General features: G+C 35.3%; 1 protein-coding gene across 1 annotated transcript in view; it reads left to right on the top strand.

Moving 5' to 3' along the window:
• Positions 1-639: 639 nt before the first annotated feature.
• Positions 640-24,726, top strand: part of LOC149791325 (uncharacterized) — a 32,950-nt gene continuing 8,863 nt past the window's right edge. The window contains exons 1-6 of the mRNA XM_089971337.1: positions 640-829; positions 14,107-14,250; positions 18,429-18,514; positions 18,842-18,912; positions 23,845-23,980; positions 24,496-24,589. Coding sequence (XP_089827463.1) covers positions 640-829; positions 14,107-14,250; positions 18,429-18,514; positions 18,842-18,912; positions 23,845-23,980; positions 24,496-24,589 — 721 coding nt within the window. The remainder of the gene's footprint in view (positions 830-14,106; positions 14,251-18,428; positions 18,515-18,841; positions 18,913-23,844; positions 23,981-24,495; positions 24,590-24,726) is intronic.

Below are 24,726 nucleotides of genomic sequence, written 5' to 3'. Positions count from 1 at the left end.
TAGTAACATGTTTCTTCGAGAATAGTCACCCAATCATAATAAACGTGCACGTTCTCTGCCTCCCTTCAGTTACGTCGTTTGTCATCCGTCACCATTGCAACATTCAACATCTCTTCTGTTATTAAATCTCTGGTTCAGTTTGATAAAATATGCTAGGATTGTTTCTATGCCCATGCTGTACAGTCTATTTATGTCCTGGATAGCCAGCAACATATTGAATTACTTAGTAACCAGTGGCAAGGACTTAATGGGTTTAATTATCTCTGGAAGGGCTTTAAAACTGTTAGCATAACTTTGTAGTGATCTTTCTTAAGACACGACTTACTCAAGTTTTTGCATGGAAATTCCCAAGGCAATGATGTGACCACTACAACAAATATCACTCCCTTTCTGGGAGTACACCCTCGTTCTTAAGCACAAGTTGGTTGTTTATAATACTTGAGTGGTCATTGTGTGATTTTAAAAATAACAATACAAAATGTCTTGGAAAATAATCATATATTTCAATTTCTGGGATCAAAAACGTGCCCTCAATAGGCCCAAATTATGATGGTCAAATTTGTTTCTACAAATCAAATACAAATATATCGAATTATACAGACTAAAAAATGATCTACTCATTTAATGTTGTGGGAGACAATGCGTTCAATCGACAAAATTGCATTTCAGGAATCACAAGCACAACATGATTCAATACAGAAGTACCACACTGAATGTCTAAGATTGCCTCCCCTTGGAACGCGGGTACGACGTGGTGTTGGCTGGAATAAGGGCCAGGAAGATCACAATGGACCTGGGACAATCATTGGTCACAATGAAGACAAGAGTCGTAAGTTGATTAATTTACAAGTAAAACGGAGCTTGTTTCATGAACCTATGAACTGACGTCATCAACGCTTTACTTTAGTTACCACTGAACCTTGGTCATCATGAATCTTTAAGTGCACTTGATTGTCTTAGATGTCTTACAAGGTTGGATTCTGTAAATCTTGCTTGTACCTACATTAATACAAATAAAAAAATCATTGATATGGCAAGTTAGCGATAATCACTTGCCCTTATTTGGTTATATCTTTAGTTCATTTTCTCCGAAATACAACATTTGCTAGTATTTGTCGCATACCTTAATCTTTTGATGTTACAGTATTTACATCAGTGCGAATATCAGTGCAAATATCATTATGTACAATAAGCAATTAAATGATTCAGCGAAAGAACTAGTTTATCACAATGACTGTACTGAGATAGAGAAGATTCAATCAACCTATATTCCGTTGAAATCAACACAGGCCAAACAATCCTATACCCTTCCTAGTTAACGATCAATTTAACATACATTAGCTTTTCCAGACATGGCTGCTCAAGACTACCGAGGCAGATTGTTTTATTTTATAATTCTTTTGCAAGGCAATAGCGACATATGTGTTGTAGTGATACTAACATTGGTTCATAAATATGTATCCAATAATTCTTTGAATATATGCAGTGTGAAACTATCCTTATTCTGAACATTTTTCGCAGTCGCAAAGGAAAAGAAATGTTCTTGCTATGAATATGTAAGGTGCTTTAATTCATATCTAATCTTAAAACTGATTCAGATATCTTCATTATGACATACACATTTCATAGAACTTAAGAGTGCGAATATATAGTGAGAGAGAGAGAGAGAGAGAGAGAGAGAGAGACAGACAGAGATGGGGAAAGAGTCATTAACACACTTAAGTTCATGAAAATTTATAATCTAACACGTCTATATATAATTAGCAAGGTATAGCTTCATGAATAAAACTCTGAAGTTAATTAATGCTGAAATTGTTATTGGCTGGGGAATACGTAAGTAGCAATTGTTTGATTTTCACTGCGTTTTAATGACCTAGAACTTTGATATCATGTCTCCGTCGTACATCATGTGTCCGTCAACAATTGTTGTTATTGGTTGATTTTTTTTGTTTTGTTTTGTTCCTTTTAAAAAAAGCACCTTCTCAAATTCCACAAGACGAGCTTTGTCCATATTTGGCAACGACAGTCCCAAAATTAAGGAATCTTTATAAATTTATCCCTAATAAATCTTAGTCATGACCACTGTTACTAAGCATTTATAACGAAACCTTACACAACATTTCACAAAAATATTTGAACTGAATTTATGTAATATTGGCAGATAGCATCCTAGCATCAAGGCGCTTTGTTCAATAAATCCGTTATTAGATGTGGCAACCGCAAAAAAAAAAATAAAAAAAAAATAGAAAAACGCATACGCTGTCTCTCAGTAATTTCTACATTTACTTTCAATTTCGTTTCAAAACTCATCATGCCGATTTCAACCAACATAGTGCAGAGCATCTATTTATAAATATGTTTCAGCTTGGTGCACATGAAGCCTATCACAGTCAGATATGGTCATAACTAGAAAGCACTTTCTTCAAGGCCGCTTTACGGAATTTCTTTAGGTGTGCTGGCATTAGGTCCTTCCATATTTTCAAATTTTCAAAATGATGCAGATCTACCCATTCCATATTGTCACAGAATACAAATATATTTCTTTTCCAAAACATAATTCGAAAGAGCCCGAGTCATCGTTAAATATGGCCAAGCTTGCTTAAAATGGAAAAGCTTTTAAGCCTCTTCTTCTCAGCAGGCACTCAACATAATGTGACCAGATGCCAATCTGCTATTCACAACTGATGCTAGAACTAGACGATTCTTAAGAGAGTGGTTTTATTATAATATGGATTGGACCGATCAGGAAATATAAATTCTGACGAAACAATCTCTTGTTTATATGAAGTGTGTTATGCAAAATATATGGTGACCATTTTATTACCAGTGAAGTGTTTTAAGTCTGTCCTAATTCATTTAATGCAAATTTACGTTTGTCGAATGAGCTTTAGGCAGATAGGAACAGAACTGCATTTTTCTCTATTAAAAAATCAATAATAATGTATATAGCAGCATGAAGCCAGCTAAACAACGCATTCATTTTCACGTTCTTGATTATATTTGGAGTTTCCATTCGGTGTCAGGACCCCATCCCACACCGTTATGCTGACCAGGTTACACCCCTCATTATCCTTAAGAGGCTACACAGCAGCAGCCACAACATATCGCACTCTCAAGGAGGCTGCCTGGCCAAATAGCCCAGCTATGAAAAACTAACCACGAACCAAACTCAAGTTTTTCAAAATGGAACTTGTGAGCCCCCCCACTCACCCATATATACGCTGACAAAAAAGTCACAATGGCCCCGGTCGAAAAAACACTACATCGGCAAGAATACAATGGCTATCAGATATTGAAACGTACGGCAAAGATAAAAAGTTCCGAAAGGAAACATAACGGATATCAGCTAATAAACCATACTGCTAAGGTTCTCACTGGACAGTTTATCTGGTGAAGTTTCATCCAACAATGACCTATTGCAGAAAAATGAGAATAATTTTACACTGCAGATACAAATAAAAACAAACTAATGATTTTTTGTAGAAAGCATACATGTGAGATTTTGACTGCGGCAATCAGGTTAATTCCTGATGCAACAAGGCAGCTAAAAGAATCAGTATGTGCCTTATGCATGAATAAAGTCCACTCGTACTATAACAAATTAGCATATAATTCATCACCCCTCAACCATGTAGATCATTAGATATTTACCTATATAAGCCAAGTCAGCTGCTCATTTGCAGCCAAAGTTACGCATTTGATTTCCAATGCTCGTCTAACTGTAACAGGCAGTCACCAACAAGCCAACCCATTTCCAATCCTAACTCAAAGTAAATCTAAGCCACATTACTGTAAATTACATCATGAGTAGATATGTATGTAAAAGCATTAAATTAAGGCACTCATCATTAAATAAGGAAAATATACTAAGTATGTACTCAAAATATTGCTAAACTGAATAAGTATGTGCAATACTTCAATTAAATCAACCTGCATGCAACTTATCAGGATTGTGATGTTCATTAGCAGAATGGATCAAAAGGAATACCTGATAGCTCTGACAGTGTTAACTCGCTTCTTCTACTATGATTAAATGCTATCAAATCTATAGGAAATGTATGTTTGGAATACCTAACTATGAAATTTTCAAGACATGGAGGTAATAAGGAAATGATTTATGACACAGTGAATCACATTTGACAAAACTGTAAAAATGACACAGGTTCTTAAGGTCTCACTGGACAGTTTATTTGGTGAATTTTCATCCGACATAGACCTATTGCAGAAAAATGAGAATAGTGTTACACTGAAGATAGAAATAGAAACAAACTAATTATTTTTGTAGAAAGCATACATGTGAGATTTTGACTGCAGCAATCGGGTTAATTCCTAATGCAACTGGTGGTTTTTATACTGAACCAACACTGCCACCAACCTTTAAATTTTACGTTCATTTTTAACTGCAAAGAGCTATTTTAAATATTTTCCTGTGACAAGGCAGCTAAAAGAATCAGTATGTGCCTTATGCATGAATAAAGTCCATTAGTACTATAACAAATTAGCATATATTTCATCACCCCTTAACCATGTAGATTTGTAGAGATTTACCTCTGTAGCAGACACACGTAAATATGTAAGCAAAGTCGGCTGCTTATTTGCAGCCCAAGTTACGTGTTTGATCTCCAATGCTCGTCTAACTGTGACAGCCAGCACCAACAAGCCAATCCATTTCCACGCCTAACTCAAAGTAAATCTAAGCCACGTTACATATTTAGCTTTTGTGTGAATTTATAAATGCTAGGCTTGTGATAATTAGGTTCATGCCTTCTGCCTTAAAAATTAGGGAGGTGTCAAAATAAGAAACTATACAGTGAGACCTAAGCGGTCATTGATCTAGATAAAATGTCCTACATGGTATATCTCACAACCCCGCACCCCTAAGAATTTTGAACGGTATATGTGCATATTAATTATGCCAAGGATGAATTACATTATGACGCAACACATATGTCTACTCGATGTGGTATTTTAAGACAACTCAATGACTGGTCTATAATGACTGAATGACTGATGCTCATGCAGGAGCTGATTTAGCGATTCTTTCCCCCCACTAAAGACATTATATCAGAGTAAAGTTTATTGCTTTCGGTTAGAAAGGTGAATGGTTTGTCAAGGATAAAATGGATTCATTACTTCAGGAACGTAAAAAGGTTCATCGTTTGTTACCATAACGTTCAAGTCAAAGCCAGGCTTACTTACTGGCATCGACAATGTTTTTTTTGAAAAGGGAATATCCAGCCACATGCTCTTATGTTGTTGCTGGAGGTACGCATGGACTGAATGCGTACTGAAGTAGCGGGTTACCCTAATACACATTTTCAAAAGTGCATCTGTTCCCACTTTAGACATGGATGAACCATTGCTTAAGCATGCGTATGTTCACAATTATTAGTTTTATTCATACGACCCATGGTGCTAAACAATCCTGGTTGAGTAAAATTACAATTTCGGGTAGAAGCAGGTATTTCTTGCCCGTGGAAACGTTTGTTGAGGTGTCAGGATCCATTTCAAAAGCAGAAGGTAATCGCGATGAGGAAGGTAGTGGCTTTGTTAACAAAGGTATGATGGCTTTATTTAACACCGCTCGATACATCATAGATGTCAAGGAAATCGATTCATGCCTTGATACTGTTGACGTGCCTCAACAATACGTGGACTCTTTAACACTTTAATCCGACGATTATGATTGCAGCTTGGGGCCATCACTGATGTTTGCCAAAGATATAAGAGATTATGTTAATGTTAAACCATATATCAAAGTACAAGCCATACAAGCTACAGCTGTTAATCCACAACCAGATGGAATTATAATGCGATCAGCTGCTTTCTTTGGTAGTCTGCAGGATGCTAATCTCACAATGAGCTTGAGATTTTCAGCACGTGAAATCAATATAACGGCAGAGGTCAATTCAGTTACATAATTCCACTGTCACATATCTATCGGTTTTGTAAGAATGTTGGAAAGAATATTTTCGAGGCCAAGCATTGAGTTGTGCTGACACGACATGGTGATGACGACGATGCTATGTGGCATGCCACTGGATTTTATGACGCCGCAACTAGAGCGTTGAATGAAAAATTGTAACTATCACATTGTCGCAGTAGATTCCCAGCTGAAGCCTCCATTTACTGAAGAACATGGACTACTTAATTCCTGCAAAATTGTTATCAATCAACATTGAGTTGGTTGACAGTGAAATATTATGGTACAATATAACTCTAAATACATTGGCGATGTTTTGGGGAGGTCAAATGTTGTTACAATAAACGTAGCAGAAATGAACATGAAATTAAGCAAAGGTTTTTTAGAACATAACCACGTTTTCATCTTGCCCACTATCACTAATTATATATAGGCAGATAGTTTATAATAAATAAATGTAGCTTACTCATTGACAACCAATAACATACAACTCTTATTAATCCAATATAAACCTGATTTAATTTATATTGTAAGCACTTTCACTGAAGTTTAACAAGATTCAGGTTTATATTACACACCAGACACTCAGGTCTGACCCGCTAAATGAAATCTAACAAATCCTGATTTTTCCTAAGATTCAAAAAATTATCGAGTTACACTGAATATGTGTCACACAGTTAAGAATGGAATTTCATTCAGTTTATTTTTAGTGATCCATAGTGAAGCTCCATGGTCCACATACATGGTGATGTATTTATTTTAACGGCGCTGTGCTACAGCCACCACTGAAGTTTTCTAACAACCCTATCGTGGTTGTCTGCTAAGAGGTAAAGTTGATCGATAGGTTTTACAGCGTAGTGGGTTAGTGGGCTAGATTTTGCAAGATTTTGCAAGTTGTGGACAACCAAATCCTTAAGGTAAATAGTTTTAACACTTTCTTTTCTTATACCACTCGAACCCTATAAATCGAGTACTATCAGCATGTGATGAATATACCAAAATGTTCCAATTGATGCCAATTCTGCAGACATCATAACGGGTTGCATCTCCACTCTCACATACACGGTCGGCATGCATCGAACAATAATTACGTACACATTGCTTGCTGCAAAGTATTTTTTTCCGAAAAACAGCCACGCGCAATGATTGGGTTTTTGAATATGTGACCCAATCATAATACCTTATGATAAATATTACTACATCGTAAATCCAGCCCTCCCAGATACTAATTTTAGCTAAAGGGATCTAAAACATGTTTTCTGACCTAGGTGGAGATCGGGCAGAGTGATTTCCCCTTGGGTATAAGAATTGGCTTCAAAGTATAAGAGCCCCTCAGTTATTACTTATGCTCTTACGAAGGAGCAGGTTATCCTCACGAGAGGTCATGCAAAAAGCTAGATATATCATTACAAGTTGGAGGAAATTTTCCCTTCTAAGTCAAGTATAATCCATCTATATTTCCAACTTTGTTCTCTTCCTGTGCCAACAAAGTGCTGCTTTTACAATTTGCAAACACTTTGTTATCGTCATATACCTAAGTACTTGCATGGAAGCCTAAGCGACTTCACATTAAATTCGTGGTATAAATGTTTTATGTATGTGCAAACCCCTAGCCCACAAAATGAATCCAAAGCAAAATAAAACAAAGAAAAGCAACTAACCTCCCCCCCCAAAAAAAAAAAAAAGAATAAGAAACCAAAAACAACACAAACACAATTTTACTTCTACAGGCTGCCTCTGGGCTGATTTCCTTACAGCTCATTAGCTCATACTATAAATTGTCGTATCTACTTTGTAAGTATCTGTAACGGTGCATCAGTACCCTTTTATATGAAGGATTGTTTGTGTGTAATGTAGCCACTTTTGTACATTTCTGTATTGCTTCCAGTCTGGTCGGACAAGTTCAGGTAAGCTCTGTATCCATAGTTTACTTAGACACTTCTTGCTCATACATGTTTATATAGGCAACACTTGAGTCATGCTTATATGATTAAACATTCCATCATATTTGAAAACCACTTCGCCACTAGCACTGTTAGTCTATGCCACTTCACAAGATAGATTTGAGATAAAATAGATATGTGTGTGCTTGTCTTTATGCTTTTAGAAACTCCTTATATATGTATAATTCTATAATTTCTGGTACATACGTGTGAATTTCCTTTACCAGGGCATCATTAGCCTAGGAATGCCATGCTTCAGTGATTCTACTTGAGAATGTCTGCTATCACTATTTCCCAGGTAACGATCATTTTATATAACTATGCGCCCACACTGTATTAAATTAATACATGTACAGGCACACAGTGATTATAATTCTCCTCCCTGAAAGAGGTATTCTGATTACATTTTACCTGTGCGCTTCATTGTAAGACTATCTGATATCAATATCTGGGTGAACTTTTTAAGATGTAGCTCTGCACCGACATTGCGTTTTAAGGACTGATGCGGGGCTACAGTTTAATATGTTTTGCTCTATTTGCCGTACAGATTACAAATATGGGCAAAGTGCATGAATGCACAGCTAAGTACAAAGACTTAACCAGTCTGCATGCTGACCTTTCCTCAGTGTGAGAATTTCTGGCAGGAGAAGAGAGGTAAACCAACTCTTGCTCTTCCGCCATGAAGTGCTGATCATTGTCATGCTCTAAAACTCTGGCAAACAAATCACCACCTCAAAAGTCAGCATTATTGTGAACTCCTCATCGGATTTTGACTTGATTCTTGTGAACAAATGAACAATTGGAACGCAACTCAGTGCTCTCTGCCTGCACTTTATTGTCACCATAAAGCCAAGCTAAGTCCACTGCTTTAATCCTCGAACAATCCTCTTAATGAGCAGATTGAATAAATCTGCAAACAACCACTAAGGAGACCAATTTACAGCCCTGCAACCACAGCTTTGTTGCAGGGATCGTATGGGAAGTCAAAAAAGGACCCAAAGACAAGATATAGGATACAAACCTCTGAAAACCGTCTTATCGAAGCTCCCATCAGCGATTGGTACAGTTCTCGCAAGCCAAAGCATATAAAGCAACAAGAGGATCTTATCTTTCATTCCAGGGTTTCTCCGAGGTCATATCCCTCACTTTATTTGGATCTAAGGCCAACGGCACTCTGCCTCCAATCATCGACCTAAGCGCCCTTTCAATTTTGGAATGCAGTCCAAGAGGGAGACTTTGCCATCAATGTAGATTTAAAAGACGCATATCTTTATGTCGCAATTTACAATATGCTCATGAAATTTGCCTACAACATTTTATATCAATTCAGGGCATTTCCATTGCGACTCAACATCAGCCCCTTGGTTTTTGCTCGTAATGACGCATGTCTGGACCATTTCTACGGAGGCAGCATTAAATTACCTACCCTACATTTTGAAGAAACATCAGGTGAGTTATATCTAAGCAGGATATAACCACCCTTGTTTCACTGCTTACCTACCTGGGCTTCTAGTCAAGAAGGAGAAGTCCAAACTAGTAAAGTGTCAACAATTTGCTCACCTCGGCATGGAGTTCAATACACAGGCAACATTGTTCCTCTCCCTCATGATCGGGCATCATTAATCAACTCTGTGGTCACTTGTTTACTTTTGCGTAAAATCCTATTCGCATAGGAATTCCTTCGACTTCTATGCTTATTAAAAGCGGTAGCGAGCCTTATTGTCCTTGGTCGCCTTTTGATATGGCCAATGAAAATGAGTATTCTGTGCCAGTGGGAGGCTATAAGTTAAGTTAAAATACTGCAAGTAAAACCGCCAGAGATAACAGTCTGCATCGAGCAAAGTTAGAAAAGCTGGAGAGCCCACTTGCTGCCATCCTTTCGGGAAGTCAGCTGTGTATGGTGTCCCTAGCAAAGTTCGAAAGATTGGAGAGTCCACTTACGAACATCCTTTCGGGGAGCCAGCGGTGCATGGTCTTGCTAGGAACGCTATATGCATGTCGATCTTCTGGAGATTAAAGCCATTGTGAAAGCCTTTCCCTGGTGCCGAGAATGTTTAAATTTCACGAGAGTCCTCATTCTGTCCGACCACTCAACAGTAGTGACTTATCTCAAGCAACAAGGAAGAACCAAGTCCCTGGCCTAGACCTTTGTGTCATGGTCTGTGACTTTCTTTAATGTTGTTGACAAGAACAAATCATCATACATGTTCACCACATACTGTAACGTGTCAAGGGTCAAGGTCAAATAAAATGGAATAGATGGACAGCTCACGCATTTTTCAGTTACTAGATCTCTCCAGTGTATTGTAGTGTCAAGGAATGTGTGTCCACCACAAACGTTCTTATATAAATCATAAAAGCACAAAACAAAACAAATATAAGTAGTCAGCACAGTTTAGTTTTCCAGGCTTGAATATGTTTTCTCACAAAATCTAGTGCTCAAAATAGTGAATTATAATATTGCTAATTTTCAGAACAGATATTTGATAAAGCATGTTGACATGACAACAATAATTTCAGTGTTAAATTGCATGTGAAAATCTCATAAATGTTCCATTTGTCCTAATTCACATCATCTCTAACTCAGATAATTCCAATTCCCAAACTAACCTTATACAGAAAAAGAAGTTAATAGTTCTCAAATCTACCGACGTGGTAATGATTTTGTGCACCCAATCAAAGTTCGGAACCAGACCCGGATTTGTGTTTTAGAACCCAATGGTAAATACGTTAGAGGCACAGTCTGGAACCGGATGTTAAGTGTGTCGCGTTTGTTGGCTGAGACGCAGTGTGTCGTTTTGAGCAACACAGTCTGGAACCGGATGTTAATATTGTGTCGCTCGAGTTGAATGCGACAATGAGTGTCGTTTTGTAGCAACAAAGTGTGTCGTTGTGTCGGGTTTATTATTTCAACATCCAATTGACACAACCACTACAAAATGGATGGAAGTTTGTGATTTCAAAATGATACATGAAACTGAGTAGGAAATTCGATAATGCCAATCGGAATACTAAATTTCCAATGGATAGCAGACTGCTATGTTTATGACGACACAGTCACAGTGTCGTCAGATAAATCCCTCTATGGGAGTTTTTATTTGATATAACGAGGAAATAAACGTTGAAACAATTTCAGAGAAACATTATGGCAGTCATTGTGAGTACTAAATTTAATGTGTCGGTGGTAACTAGTATACCTTGCTATTAAGGCTTGAAAGTATCAGTTGAGTTGATGAGAGACTTTTTGCTTGATCTTGAGACCTTTACTGGAGTCCAGTGAAACCACAACTGACAAAACGGCGGACCTTACCCCTATTTATAGGTTTTGGGAACACACTCGGGAAATTCATGACAAAGTTTTCACGAATATGACTAAATATGGAAGAATTCGGAAAGATTAACCTGAGCGCCACCTAGTGGAATGCCGAGCGTCCAACACATATTAGTAAAAATGGCGCCCGATTTCAAACGACAAAAAATAGAAATGAATTCACAATAAATTTTACAAAGATTCAGCATTGATAATGAACAGTTTTATCAAAGTGGTGACGAAAAATTATGAACTTACATGACTATTACCTTAATCCTGGAGAAAATGGATACAATTGCTTATTTCTCTCTCAAAATAGAAGGTAAGTGATAACAGTTTAGAATCCTATCATGTACACACTGGGCTTCAAAAAAATCTTTACTCTGATGATAAATATTGAAACAAATCATTGTTATATGATGTACACAGTGTATCAAATTACTTTTCCTTTGTGCAAGCATCATATATCAAAAATTGTTACTACAGTTACTATTATTTGCATCGGAAACAGAGGTACTACTTTCCAACATGAAGGGAATGTAAAAAATAAATGGAGATCATAAATTATCTCCAAAATTAATTTCATGTGCAAATGCGCTTTATAAGAATACAAGCTGACAGGTAGTCAGGATTGTTTCAATACATCCCGAAATGCCTAAACCTGCCAACCGATTCTTTGTATCGGAACAATTAACTAATACAGATGGAATGGTCTCAGAATCCCTCGGTTATCACTTGGATATGTACCCAGTGAGATTGACCGTTGGGGGACGTGTTTGAGACAAGTTGGAATACCAAACTTCCAACCTTTATCTCTCATCCTGGACCCACAAGCTTGGACAGTAGACACTCTATTGCTAGGTTTGACCGACTTGGACACATATGCCTACCTTCCAACACCTCTGATTACAAAAATGTTACAGAAGGCAAGATAAACAGTAGGTCCTCTCATCACTGCACCACCCAGGTGGGAGAAGTCGTGGATTAACGACCTCATGAATCTTGCATCGGAAACTGCTAGGAAAATTAAGGTGTTTCCTCATCTACACAAACAACCACGACGGCTGTTGTTTCATTACTGCCCAGAGTGGGCGGAATCACTCAAGAACATCCGGCCTCAATTCTGAAATCATACAAATTCAAATGACACATTTTCCCTATGTGGTGCACAAATGAAGATATCCTACCTCTCCAGGCACCAATAATGCAGATAGTTATTCTGGCTGTTCGGAGATAGAACGTTAGTACAGAGTATGATACAATTTTACTACTCCACGATCTCTGACGCCTCTCATCATCATGGAAGAAAGAATATACAACAAACAAGGAATTATCTGACCTAGTCACCAATTTTGAGTATACACCCAAAGTTGAACCAATCTTGGGTATTAACCTGGCTGAACAAGCCACCGTTTAAACGAATTTCAAGGTCATTTTTGGCAAACCTTTCATACCAGACCTGCTTCTTCATGGTGTTAGGGACTGCAGGCAGACTGAGCAAAATGTATGCCATATCAGCAGACCCATGTTACATGCTGTTCTGATAAGTCGTATTAGTTTAATTCGTGTCCGCATCCTCTTTCATCGCCAAGAACGGCCTTTTCTCCATGAGTAGCCAGACTTTCGTCATAAAACCATGTCTTGGCTTGAAATATTAGATAAGGCTCACCTACTAGACCCAGTTCGAGCTGTGATGTTACGTTGAGGGATTTTACACCTCTTTCTACCTCTCAAGACATGACAAAAATATATCTCAAGAAAAACTGTCTCATCCTGGATTAAGCAGATTATTTGCTCGTCATATCAAGTTATATCCCCATCTCAAATGAACTTATTACGCATTTTTATTCACAAGGTTAGAGAAGTTGCCAGAAGTCTAACATTCATTCGGATATGTTCTCTAACTGACATCATTCAGGCTTAGGGATGGATTAGAGTCGGCATTCTCTGGATTTAATCTCCGAGATCTGTCGTTCCAAAGGGACGAATTCGTTCTGGTAGGATCTACATCTTGTATCCACAGCCCAACAGGTCTCTCGTCCAGGTCAATAGATGTCATAAAATGTGGCATCACGGCTACCGCTGAATTTGCGGGTGTGGGTGTAACGGATTTTTATCTGTTGGAAGCTGCGCACCAACAGATGGAGACCCCTCCAGTTGGGTTACCTAGAAGTTGTGTCACATACCTTAGGAGACCGGTATCTCCGGGGTAAGAGGATATACCTCCTGCCACCTATTACGTATTCTCCTAAGGTATTATGATTGGGTAAATTATTTAAGGAATAAACCGACTTTACCGAGTGAAATAATTTTCACACAGAACACATACCCACTTATAATATACATACACACTACCAGCTCCCCACAGTAACATTCTAAGAGAGTGTACCTGTAATAACTGATAGCTTCTTAGACTTAGCCAGGAGTTATTATACCTTAGAGATCACACATCCCGACCGCCACATAGGTCGGCAGACAGGTTTTAACACCTATTAGCTAAAAGTACTATTTGGGATGGCTGGATTTGAGGTAGTAGTAATTATCCTAAGGAATGTTGACTAATTATTCACGAAGAAACACATATTACATTGAAGATTTGGTTTTTCAAATCATATAATGCAAATCATATAATTTTAAATCAGATTGATTTTTTATCACATCCATCATATTTGTGGGACTCAAAAGATCCATTTTGAAAAAGGAGAGTCTGGATTGTGGTAGGTTTTCATTTCGGTGATATTTGATAAGTTCGTCCGCTTGATAGTGCGAGATTTAGTCGCCGGTGCTGCGTAGTCTCTTAATGGGGCCTGGTCAGTATCTCAGTGGGGTGTGGCTAATTGGGGGTACAGCCTGGACAGTATATTAGTTTTTGTGCTTCGACCACTGCAAAGTTCAAGCATGATTCTAAATACAAGCATTCTTATTTGTAGAGGTTTATGTCGAATGGGACGGGAATGGACAACGTCACTACTATTACTTTAAAGATATGGAAAACTGTGAGGTTGTTGTCGTGGATGAACCCAGAGTACTGCAGCCATGCGAGCTTATTGTCACTGGTTGCCACGTGAAGCGCGGTATGTCCTTTTATACTGATAAATGCATTTTATACTAAATCATTGACAAAATGACCAGGGAAACCAACCATCATATATGTGATATAATTAAAATGCAAACGTGAAATATATGATTCTTCAAGGAACAAAAGAACAGATATGTTCCAGATTTAATGGCAATAAGCGTTCAAATGCACACGAGTACTACGTTTATATCAGCAGATGGAATTTCACTGGATACAAGTACTCAGTTAGGGCTGATTAAAGTCTTGCGTTGAGATGATGTAACTGTGTATTAATTGCATTTTCAGTCCACTTGTCTGTTCTTTCATTCACATTTCTTCTAACATAGCTCTTCAACCCTTACGCAAATGTGGATGCAGTGAGTCTATTATTGGTGGATATGCCCTTTAAAATATTTGCTTACATGTGCCCAGTTTTAATAGGACTATTGCCCATTTTTCATCAATATTACATTTGCAGGACATCATAATATTATAAGCATCATATCGCAGAGAGCATTCAGTATATTCCAGTTCACTTAATTTGCACATCGTCTCAAAGAACTTGATTAGTATATGGGCATTATGACGTTTAATCGATCCTCGAAACAATAATAGGCATTGACAACTGACATAATATTTTTTCCTTTGGTTGCCGCTTTCAAACGGCATAGCTCTGCAACCCTTACATATGATTCAAAACCATTTGGCAGGTGAATTTCCTGTTATATATAGATGACCCTTTAAGGCTAATTGGTCTTTTAGAGTAACTTTTGATGGAGATCTGTAATATTTTACATCAATACCATGACTACACTACAGCATATATCAGAAGCCATTCAACAGATTTTATAACAATTTATGGTGTAGACGATCTCATTGTCCTAGATGTGCCTTTAATTGGATTGGTTTAATTCAGCTCAGTTTTTCATAGAGTTATGACTCTTGTTATATAAATTAATATATTTACATAGTATGTTGATTGTAACCACCATATGTCTCCAACATTTGTTGTTGTTGTTGTTGTTACTGTAGGGTTTAACGCCATATTTTAGCACACGATAGGCTATACATGGCGGCCAGTATTAATGGTAGAGGAAGAACCCGGGAAAATCCCCAGAAAGAACCACCGACCCACGAGAAGCTACTGGCAAGCTTTCTCACATACTCTCATTGGCTGAATCCGAGACTCGAACCCATGCAGACAGAGGTGAGATGGCAGTGATCCGTAACAGAGAGCGAATAAGATCACTGGGCAACTCGGTAAATCAATAGATACCGTTTGGTAAGTCAAATATCTATTACACATATTTTCGATAGTGATATGAGCAGAGCAGATCAATCAATAGAAAAACCTAATCCTATTTTTTTTTGGGAGAACCTCCTCAGATTTTATTACATGCCGCAGTTTTAAAAGCATGTGTAATCATTTTAACCTATCGGTGAACTCAGTCAGACAGTCAGTTATGTCACTCCTCGTCTGTTCTCTGCATCTTTTCTTTGTCTCTTTATACATTTATGTTTAGTGCGCATCCAACTGCATAGAGTTGTTTGTCCATTTTGAATGTTTCGATACTACTTTCCTCTTGAGTCGCAGGACCTTAATTAACCAAAACATGTGTAACTATGTAGTACCTTATTTGTATACGTAGACTAATAAGCACTGATGAGTTCAGATTTACTAACGGAATATTAATTATTATATTTCCCAACATAACTTTTCCAATAAAAATGTACATTACATGTACAAAAACAAAAAATTGAATTGAATGCGAATTGACTACACTATAATATAAAAATAACATGTTAATGTAAATATTCATTAAATATCGGAATGTCACCATTAGATGTCAAATAATACCTTACTTCTCAGTTCATTCTCGTTTTTACTATTGCTGGCAAATCCATTGACCAATTTGCACACAATCTAATTTTTACATTATTAGTATAATCAGCTGTAATACCATTTGAAAGGGTGCAACTAAATGTCATAAAAGGCTCCTATACTCCTAATGGTTCACCAGAATAAACATAATATAATTGTTTTATTATGTTTTTCTAAACACACAAGTATCCTATGTATTCTTACAGTTATTTTCGCTTGAAGTTTGCAAAATTATCCCAAGTCTCTTCAACTCCCTAATCGATGGCTGTAACACAGGGCATTAATAAGGCAGCATAAGGTGTGCAAAAATGTTGCAAAATAGTTGCAAGTTTTATAAAATTACTGCAATTTTTAGCAATCGATAGTTCCATCTGATTCTGTTAAGTCTTTAAGCTAATTTCTAGTAAATAAAAACAAGTCTATAAATAAGGTATTTTAAAGTAACTGGTGTAATTAGTATATACCAATTCATGAGCTGAAATTGTTAGTTTTAATTTTGGAATGCAAATAGTCTTTGCTCATGTGGTATACACGTTTGAGTGGACCTAATGGTTTCAACCTCGACGATCAAGTTCAATCCAGTGAAATTGTTGTTTCTGGCAATGTAATAACTTTATATTGCACCACCGTATCATATCAACTTACCTCATACAACATTTTCCATATACTTTGGCAGACATACATGATGTATCATACATGGCGTACTTACATCATGATTTAATAGTTTCATGCTACATAATCATAATCCATGCTACGAATGCTTCATGTGGCACCATATACGCACCTGAAACCGCGATAAATCAATGGTTCGCCTAACGTATTTTACTGTGATTTCATATAATGTAATGATACAAACTATTGCACACAGGTATGACACTAATTTGTTATGATCATTACCAGTGAGGATCGGAAAGTGATATTTCTTTCATGGCATACTAATTCCATTGATTTTCACATTATACACGAATGAAATAAGTCTAAGACATCGTTGAGAAGAAATACGAACATTATATATAGATGTTGTAAATATATCTTGCGAGCTTGAAATCTAAATTGTACAAACAATGCGGGGGGATCCAATATTTGTACAAAGACTTATTCGTGGTCAGATTTGTAAGACGTTGGAAGAAAATGATTTGAAACATATTCAGACATAGATAGAACAGAATAATGGCAAATAAGCCATTGTATATGTAGAGTTACTAAACTCTTAGAACCGGAAAATATAAGATTTGAAAAGAATGAAAATTGAACAATTTCATGATATAGTTAACTAGAGATTTGTTGCCATAATAGCCTGCGTCAAACCGTTACAATTCATAACATATGGTAAAGAAACAAACTTGAATCCACCAAAGGAATGCATCAAAATAAGATAGTCCTTCTAAGGAAAGACGAAGTTAATCGGGAAGTCAATCATTATCTGGATACTTGCAATAGTTACTATTCCAACTCAAACAGTTGCAGAAGGATTTGAATGATGAAGAGCTTAAAACGTTCGTTGATGACTTAAAGCGATGGTTGAATGATATAATAACTTATTTTACAATGCAGATTTAAAAATGTCACTTCAAATATACTGCACTTATATACCCACCAGATCAATAACAATCGTTCCAAACAAAACGTGAACGATAAGATTAAAGATTCAAGTTATCACTTTTAAATAACTCTTAAAGATTAATCAGATAAAACATTCAAGATGCCAACAATGAATCTGACAAGAAATGGTAATGATGGTTTAGTACATGATATTGTATATGAATTTAATGAGAAGGAAATATATAAACGATCTTCAAAATGGAATGGGAGCTTTAAAAAAAGAGGAACACGATGCTGTCAGAGATTGAATGATGAGATTGTATGCAAGTTTCATCAAATGTAGACTTCGATGCTTGATGTGATAACGTATGATGTGATGGGTTTGGAGTTATGATAGTTATATAAGACAGAGATGTTATGCCCTTCAGCAGGTTAATAGCATATATATTTAAATTAATATTGAAGTTACTTAAGATTTTGTCAGGGTTAACAACTTTTAATTTTGCAAAGAATATATGAATACATTTACATATATAATTATCTCCTGTACCCGTTTTGGTCATGTATTATTGGGTTACAGATCACATGTCCAGTGCTACACTTGCATTTAACGTTGCATTATGAGTCTGAGTTTCTTTGTTGCTATATTATTGTAATGGGATCGGTGTTTGATAGTTATATCTATATGGGACGTATCGATGTGAGCTCTTTTTGGTGCATTAAATGTGTTGAAATAAAGATGCAGCTTAACAAAGTATGCATTGTTTCAGGAACATCCTGGATGTATGGGAATGACAATGGCATGCCTGATTCCATAGGAGTTGTGCTTAATGTTAGAGAAGATGGCATGGTTTTGGTATGTTCAACAATCCTATTTTGCAGGTTCATTCTTGATCATGTCTCTGCACCCAAAAATATTTATAAGCAAAGGACCGTTCATTTGTTTAGTGTAAGAATAATTAAGCAGAGAAGAGAATTTAACTATCTGTAAGGAAAGTTAAGCCAATCGAAATGCATTAATATTGGTGTCGTTAATCGGAATCATTTATGTCTTTGGTTTGATACTCTCCTAGCATGGATGAAGAATGAAAATTTTAAGATATACATTTCCTAAACCGTAGATAGTTACTATGTATTTTCTTATATATTAAGTTTGATGACAAGTAAAACTATTTCATTCCAGGTCCGCTGGCCAAATAAATATAAATGTTACTACAGATATGGTGCAGAGGGACAATTTGATGTAGAAATATGGTATGTGTTGACTTTTTTGTACAAATGTACATTTTATGTCACTTGATTCCCCAGTTAACACAAAATACTTATTTTATAGTATTAGCGACGTGAGTTTCGTGCAGAGAATAAATATGCCACAAAAGTGTTTTACTCTGAGCTAACAGTATTAGGCAAAAAATAAAAAAAGTGTAAAGACAGCTCACTCTTGCTCAAGGACTTGAAATGATTTTGATATTTTCTATAAATAAAACACCATTCCCGCTTTAAACTTCATGTCAGATATAGTTTGTGTTGTGATACTTATGTTGTCCACAAACTTGACATAACGTTAACTGAAAATATTTTTCAATGAACCTTTTACACAAAATAGTGACAATTTTCTTTCGAATTATGATTCCGTTATTATGGATTAAATAATGGTGACAACTGTGAACACAGTCATCTCAAATATATTGAATATTAATATACATACGATATATATCATTGCGAAAATGCATTTGTTTTATTTGTAATTCAGCTCAGAATCCCTTTGCGAAAGAAATATGTGACACATATCAAGTGCATGCTTTGAGATATGTCAAATAATGTTTCATCTTTTATCTGGGATTAGTGACTTTAGATTTTCCAGAAAATATAGGGGAAATGCGGGTGGTTTTGCAGTTGTCTTTTCTGACAATTATACCATTAGGTTTTCCGTCGCCACTATCTTTATCTTTCTGTCTTTCCCTCTGTCTTTGTCTGTCTGTCTGTCTGTCTGTATGTATGTATGTATGTATGTATGTATGTATGTATGTCTGTCTGTCTGTCTGTCTGTATATTTATCTCCCTCTCTAGCGTTGTTTTGAACTAAACGTTTGGTTTATGTAAGAAACCAAGTATGGAAGTCCAGGAACTAATGTGATGACTAAAAGAATATTTGTTTTTATTTAGAACCTTAATGTGTCGATTCTTCTGTTTTCAAAACACATGCTTTCAAAGAGCACTATGTATATATGAGAGGGTTAAGCACAAATGAGGTTTATAACCCCACATGACAGTAGATGGATGAAAGTATGTCTTTCAAATTAGATAAATCACTACAGTATTATAGCAAGAAGTATAATCGCTTTAATTTAATAAGTTTTAACGCTGTTCTCCAGGTTTTTGTTGTTGTTTATATTACATGTTGGTTTTTATGAGTACTGCTGTTACCTTAAAATTTTGCTGTTATGTTGTCTTTACACCATTTCGTTCTCTTGCAAATAAGAAAGATTATGTCAGGAGAAATAAATTAATGAATTATTCCTAATTGTAGGATGATGTTTAAGTCATAGCAATTTTCCAATTTTGTTTCTACAGTTTTGATGTGACTTTATTCTTTTACTTTATGCAATGTTTGATATTGGGCTATATGTTTTGCACACAAAGGTATTGTTTCTTATTTGTGTTGACAAAACAGTTTTATATGAATCTTTCTTATCAATTCACCTGTATTATATAGTTTATTTTGGCTGAAAGTAAACAACGGTAAGCTCATACCTACAGATCTCTCTGTCATTCCCGCTCATATGAACTCATGAGATAAAAATAATGCATTTGTATTTGACGTTGTGCACACTCGGTTGCATGAGTTAGATGTGGATTAATTTACTATCAGCATAACGTAATGGACACTTTATTTAGCATTAATCTGCAAACGTAACTTCATGACGCAAACATGTAATACTAAGTAACATAATTCAATGCAATTCACATACAATTAAATGTACATATTATGTTATGGCCAACTTTTATTTGATTTTACTTGTCTTAAAATGAAATTGAACACCTTATCAGATCAGCAACAATAGGTAATTTCTGACATTATTTGATGTGCAATATATAAAATATAACGACCCTTTTCAATAATAAGGTTACATGTATTTGATAATGCTCTAAATATAATTTGTGCACTTTTAAAATGAGCTTCTTTTATTTCATATGCAAATGATAAATACAAGGAATAATACTTTAACTTAATTGATGAACTCACAGAGGATATCCATTATGACCGCTGCTATTTCTTGTTTCGCTGATGGAAGGAAAACATCAGATAATTTCCTCCATATATAAAATGATCCTATAGAGATTTAAGTAGGAATGCCCCTTTTACCTTTATAGGAGCTACCGTTATGAATATCTCTTTCTAAAATTGTGGAAGTTGTATGAAAAGATTAAGCTGTTTGTATTTAATAATATTTGAGTAGAGAAATTGGACAGTATGTCTAATGATTTCCCACAATAAACATATCTCCGGTTTACATTAAGGGCATCTGAATTAAGAAAATTTCACAACCCTATCATCTACAACATTTCTTATGCATGTGTTCATCTTATTCTGGGTAGATACCCCATATCTTTGATCCTTATTTCAGAAAAGCCCTATTTAACAATTCTCGTTAGATGCAGAGAGTATACATTTTTTTATCGATATAAGTTGTTACAATCATCTGAAGATTTGGTTAGATTTGGGTTTGTAACCATGATGCATGTTTGAATAAATGTAAGTACTTAAATGAATCTGAGTCTATATAATCAAGTAATTAACCACTGCGGTATAATGATAATGCATCTGTGTGCCTCATTTAAAAATTGGTAATTACTCTCTTTACAATACGCTTTAGCTGTTCATCTCATTTCGTGGCCTTTGGACAGAGTTATTGAAATGATACGTTGTAGGTTATTTGCACTGTGCTAAAAAACAAAAATAGAAAAAAAAAACAACCAATCAATTTCGGTTGTGGAGGTCGAATGTACTGTTGAAACGGCCAGTTCAGAAAGTCAGCATGTCTTACCCGATTGAGTCTTTGTTGTTAATTGAAACTAACATTAAAAGTGCTCTGTCTACAGGAAATGATTTCAAGAAGACAGTAACGATATTGATAGATAAATTGCATCTTACTAAATTTGGAAAAGGTATACGATTAGATTGACCATAGGTTACATATGAAGAAGCCGAATGAATACAGAGATACAGTTTTATCCCAGTTAGTTTCAATTTGTTTATAATAATTTAATAATTGGACTTTATTTAGAATCGTTGGTACATGTATAAAGACATATTATTGATACATCAAATTCTGATACGTCCATGGCACAATAATATGCACATGTAAACATTATTGGATACGTGTGCTATCAGTTCTATTACTATAGATCAATGATGAATTTGCACTCATTAATCCTTACTGATGTATTAAAATAAAGCTAAAATTTAACGTAATAATAATCCATTGTCTAAATGAATTTAACACGGTACACAATTTCATCGCAGTTCTTTCTTTCTTCCGTTTCCCCTTCCCTTCTCATGTAACAGACAAAGTACGTAAAAAATCTTGAATGAGAGAAAACAGGAATTTGGGTTGGATGAAAATATTGAAACTGAACTTGCACCAAGCAACCTGCAATGATATGGTTTGTTGCAATTGTATGTGCACACTTCCATTATGATCTATCCACAGGGTTTATATTAATGAATGATGCAAAGTCGCAATAGCCGGTTGACACTCTAAAGGAAAGGTCTTGGTTTCACGACACATATAATGCACTGTATTTCATTTATTGTTGTTGTTGATGTTTTAGTTTCTTAAACCTATTATAAGGTACTAAGAATCGATTATTATTAATTAAAAATTAAAATATCCAAAGAGAATGATAATAAATGTTAAGTCAAACTGACCAAAGGAAGAGAGACAGAGAAAGCAAGAAAGACATATATAGAGAGAATGTTATGGTAAGTAGTAATGTTACTTTAAAAATAATAATGACTTAGATCAATTGTAAATACATGGAAATATTTTTGTTACTTCTTGTTGGCTTGTCATTTCGCTTAGATTCTGTTCCACACTAATTTCCATGCACCTGTACATGAATGGCTGAATGTTCAGTATTCAAGAACTTAACTATGTATTTGTGTTGCTCTACTTTCTTCATTAAAACTATATTTCATGTATATATACTAAGCGTGAATTATACCGATTTAATGAAGGTGAATGAAAACAAACAACTTATCAATGTGCAAAAGTGATTGTGAATTGGTACAAAAACTACATTTTTGTGTAGGACACACTCGGCAGGGATGTGAGTTCATTTTTTCGGTCAATACAAAGTTCTTAGTTGGTCTTAACTCTGTTCAAAAGGCAATATGTGTATTAGTATGTTATAAAAATAAAATTGACGTATAGTATGTATGATGATCGACAAGCCTCGTTTCCTTTTAATGAAAAATGTAAACATCTCGACGTATATCATTGATACAGTGTGTATATATGTATATATATATATATATATATATATATATATATATATATATATATATATATATATATATATATATATATATATATATATATATATATAATTTTCACACTAATAGATACTGTAAGTTTCATTTAGTTTATATCATTTTAATGCCACTATTCCAACATTGTAGCTTGTACTTACTTGTGATAGTAGTAGTAGAAATAGTAATAATAATAATAATAACAACAATAACAATAATATAATACTAATAATATTAATACCAGTTTATAAGTGTGGATTTGTTTCCCTCTTAATAGGCAGGTCATATGGGTGGTTGAAATAACTAACTTGGTTCCCATTTGATGAGATAGGTCATGTGAGGTTGTCTAAGTTGTGTAATATTTTCAAAGAAAATATAATGTGCAAATATCTTATATTTTTAACAGACATTAACTGGGTGTTATAAAGAATTTATACAAAAACATTTTTGAATATATTTTTGTGATCCATCAAAAGCATGTTGTAACATCACTACTTTACTTTCCATTACAGTCAAATTAACACCTTTAGTATTGCATCTATTTACATTGATTGGCCCTGTAGAAATAGATGGTTGCAATAAATGGTCTAATAATTAATATTCGTACCGATTATGTGCATGTTGTTAACAAATTATTTTGTGTTTTCCAGTAAGTCACGTGATAATCAAATTGAGCATCACATGTCGGAAATTGAAAGATGTGATCCAACTTTGGACTCGTCAAACACAAAACCAGTACCAACAGGAAAAGGCCAGGACAAGAATAAATTCCCAATGAAGAAAGGGGTAAATAAATTTACGAGGACACGTATATTTCTGATATAATGCTTAGTGTTATCTTATAAATAAAGACATGCTATATCAGTAATGACTATCGCTGTTATGTTCGTGATCTAATCATGTGCTTCATCATATGTTGTTTTTCATTTATTGCTCTTAGATTCTTTAGATTTTCCATTGGATGGCTCTACTGTTTAGGCACTGATATGCGTATCAGTTACTGTATTTGATAAAGACATATACGATCAACTTCGACCATTTATAATTTTTGTTGCCATGAGAAAATGCATTAAAACACCCAAATATATAAAATATATCCCAGGATGCAAATATGCAGATTTATCCAATAACTTTGATGCGTTTTATCTAATAGTTGACAATATACACTTAGCACAGTTTATTCCGTCTAAAATATATGGAATGATGTTTTTCTCATAACTGGTCTCTTCCATCCCTCGATTGCATTTAACTTGTCAACGTTAAATGTAGAATGGAATTTATCTATTCTTTTACTTTTTCAGAGACATGAAGCTTTATCTAGAATTTCCGTCCATGAGCAGACTGAATCAAAAAACGTTGTCCAGGAAATGTCAGATTTACATGCTCAAGGAATGAGTATGCAGTACACCATTATTCAATCTCTTTCTCTCTCTCTATTGTTTGCATCACCCATCCAGTCTCTATCCCCACTGCATCGTTTAATAAATGTTTTAGCTTTGATATACATAATCAGATGAAAATATATGATCGTT

Source organism: Sinohyriopsis cumingii, chromosome 9 (assembly GCF_028554795.1).
Source record: "Sinohyriopsis cumingii isolate HCF-2022 chromosome 9, ASM2855479v2, whole genome shotgun sequence".
NCBI lineage: Eukaryota > Metazoa > Mollusca > Bivalvia > Unionida > Unionidae > Sinohyriopsis > Sinohyriopsis cumingii.
This window is presented reverse-complemented; position numbering and strand designations above follow the sequence as displayed.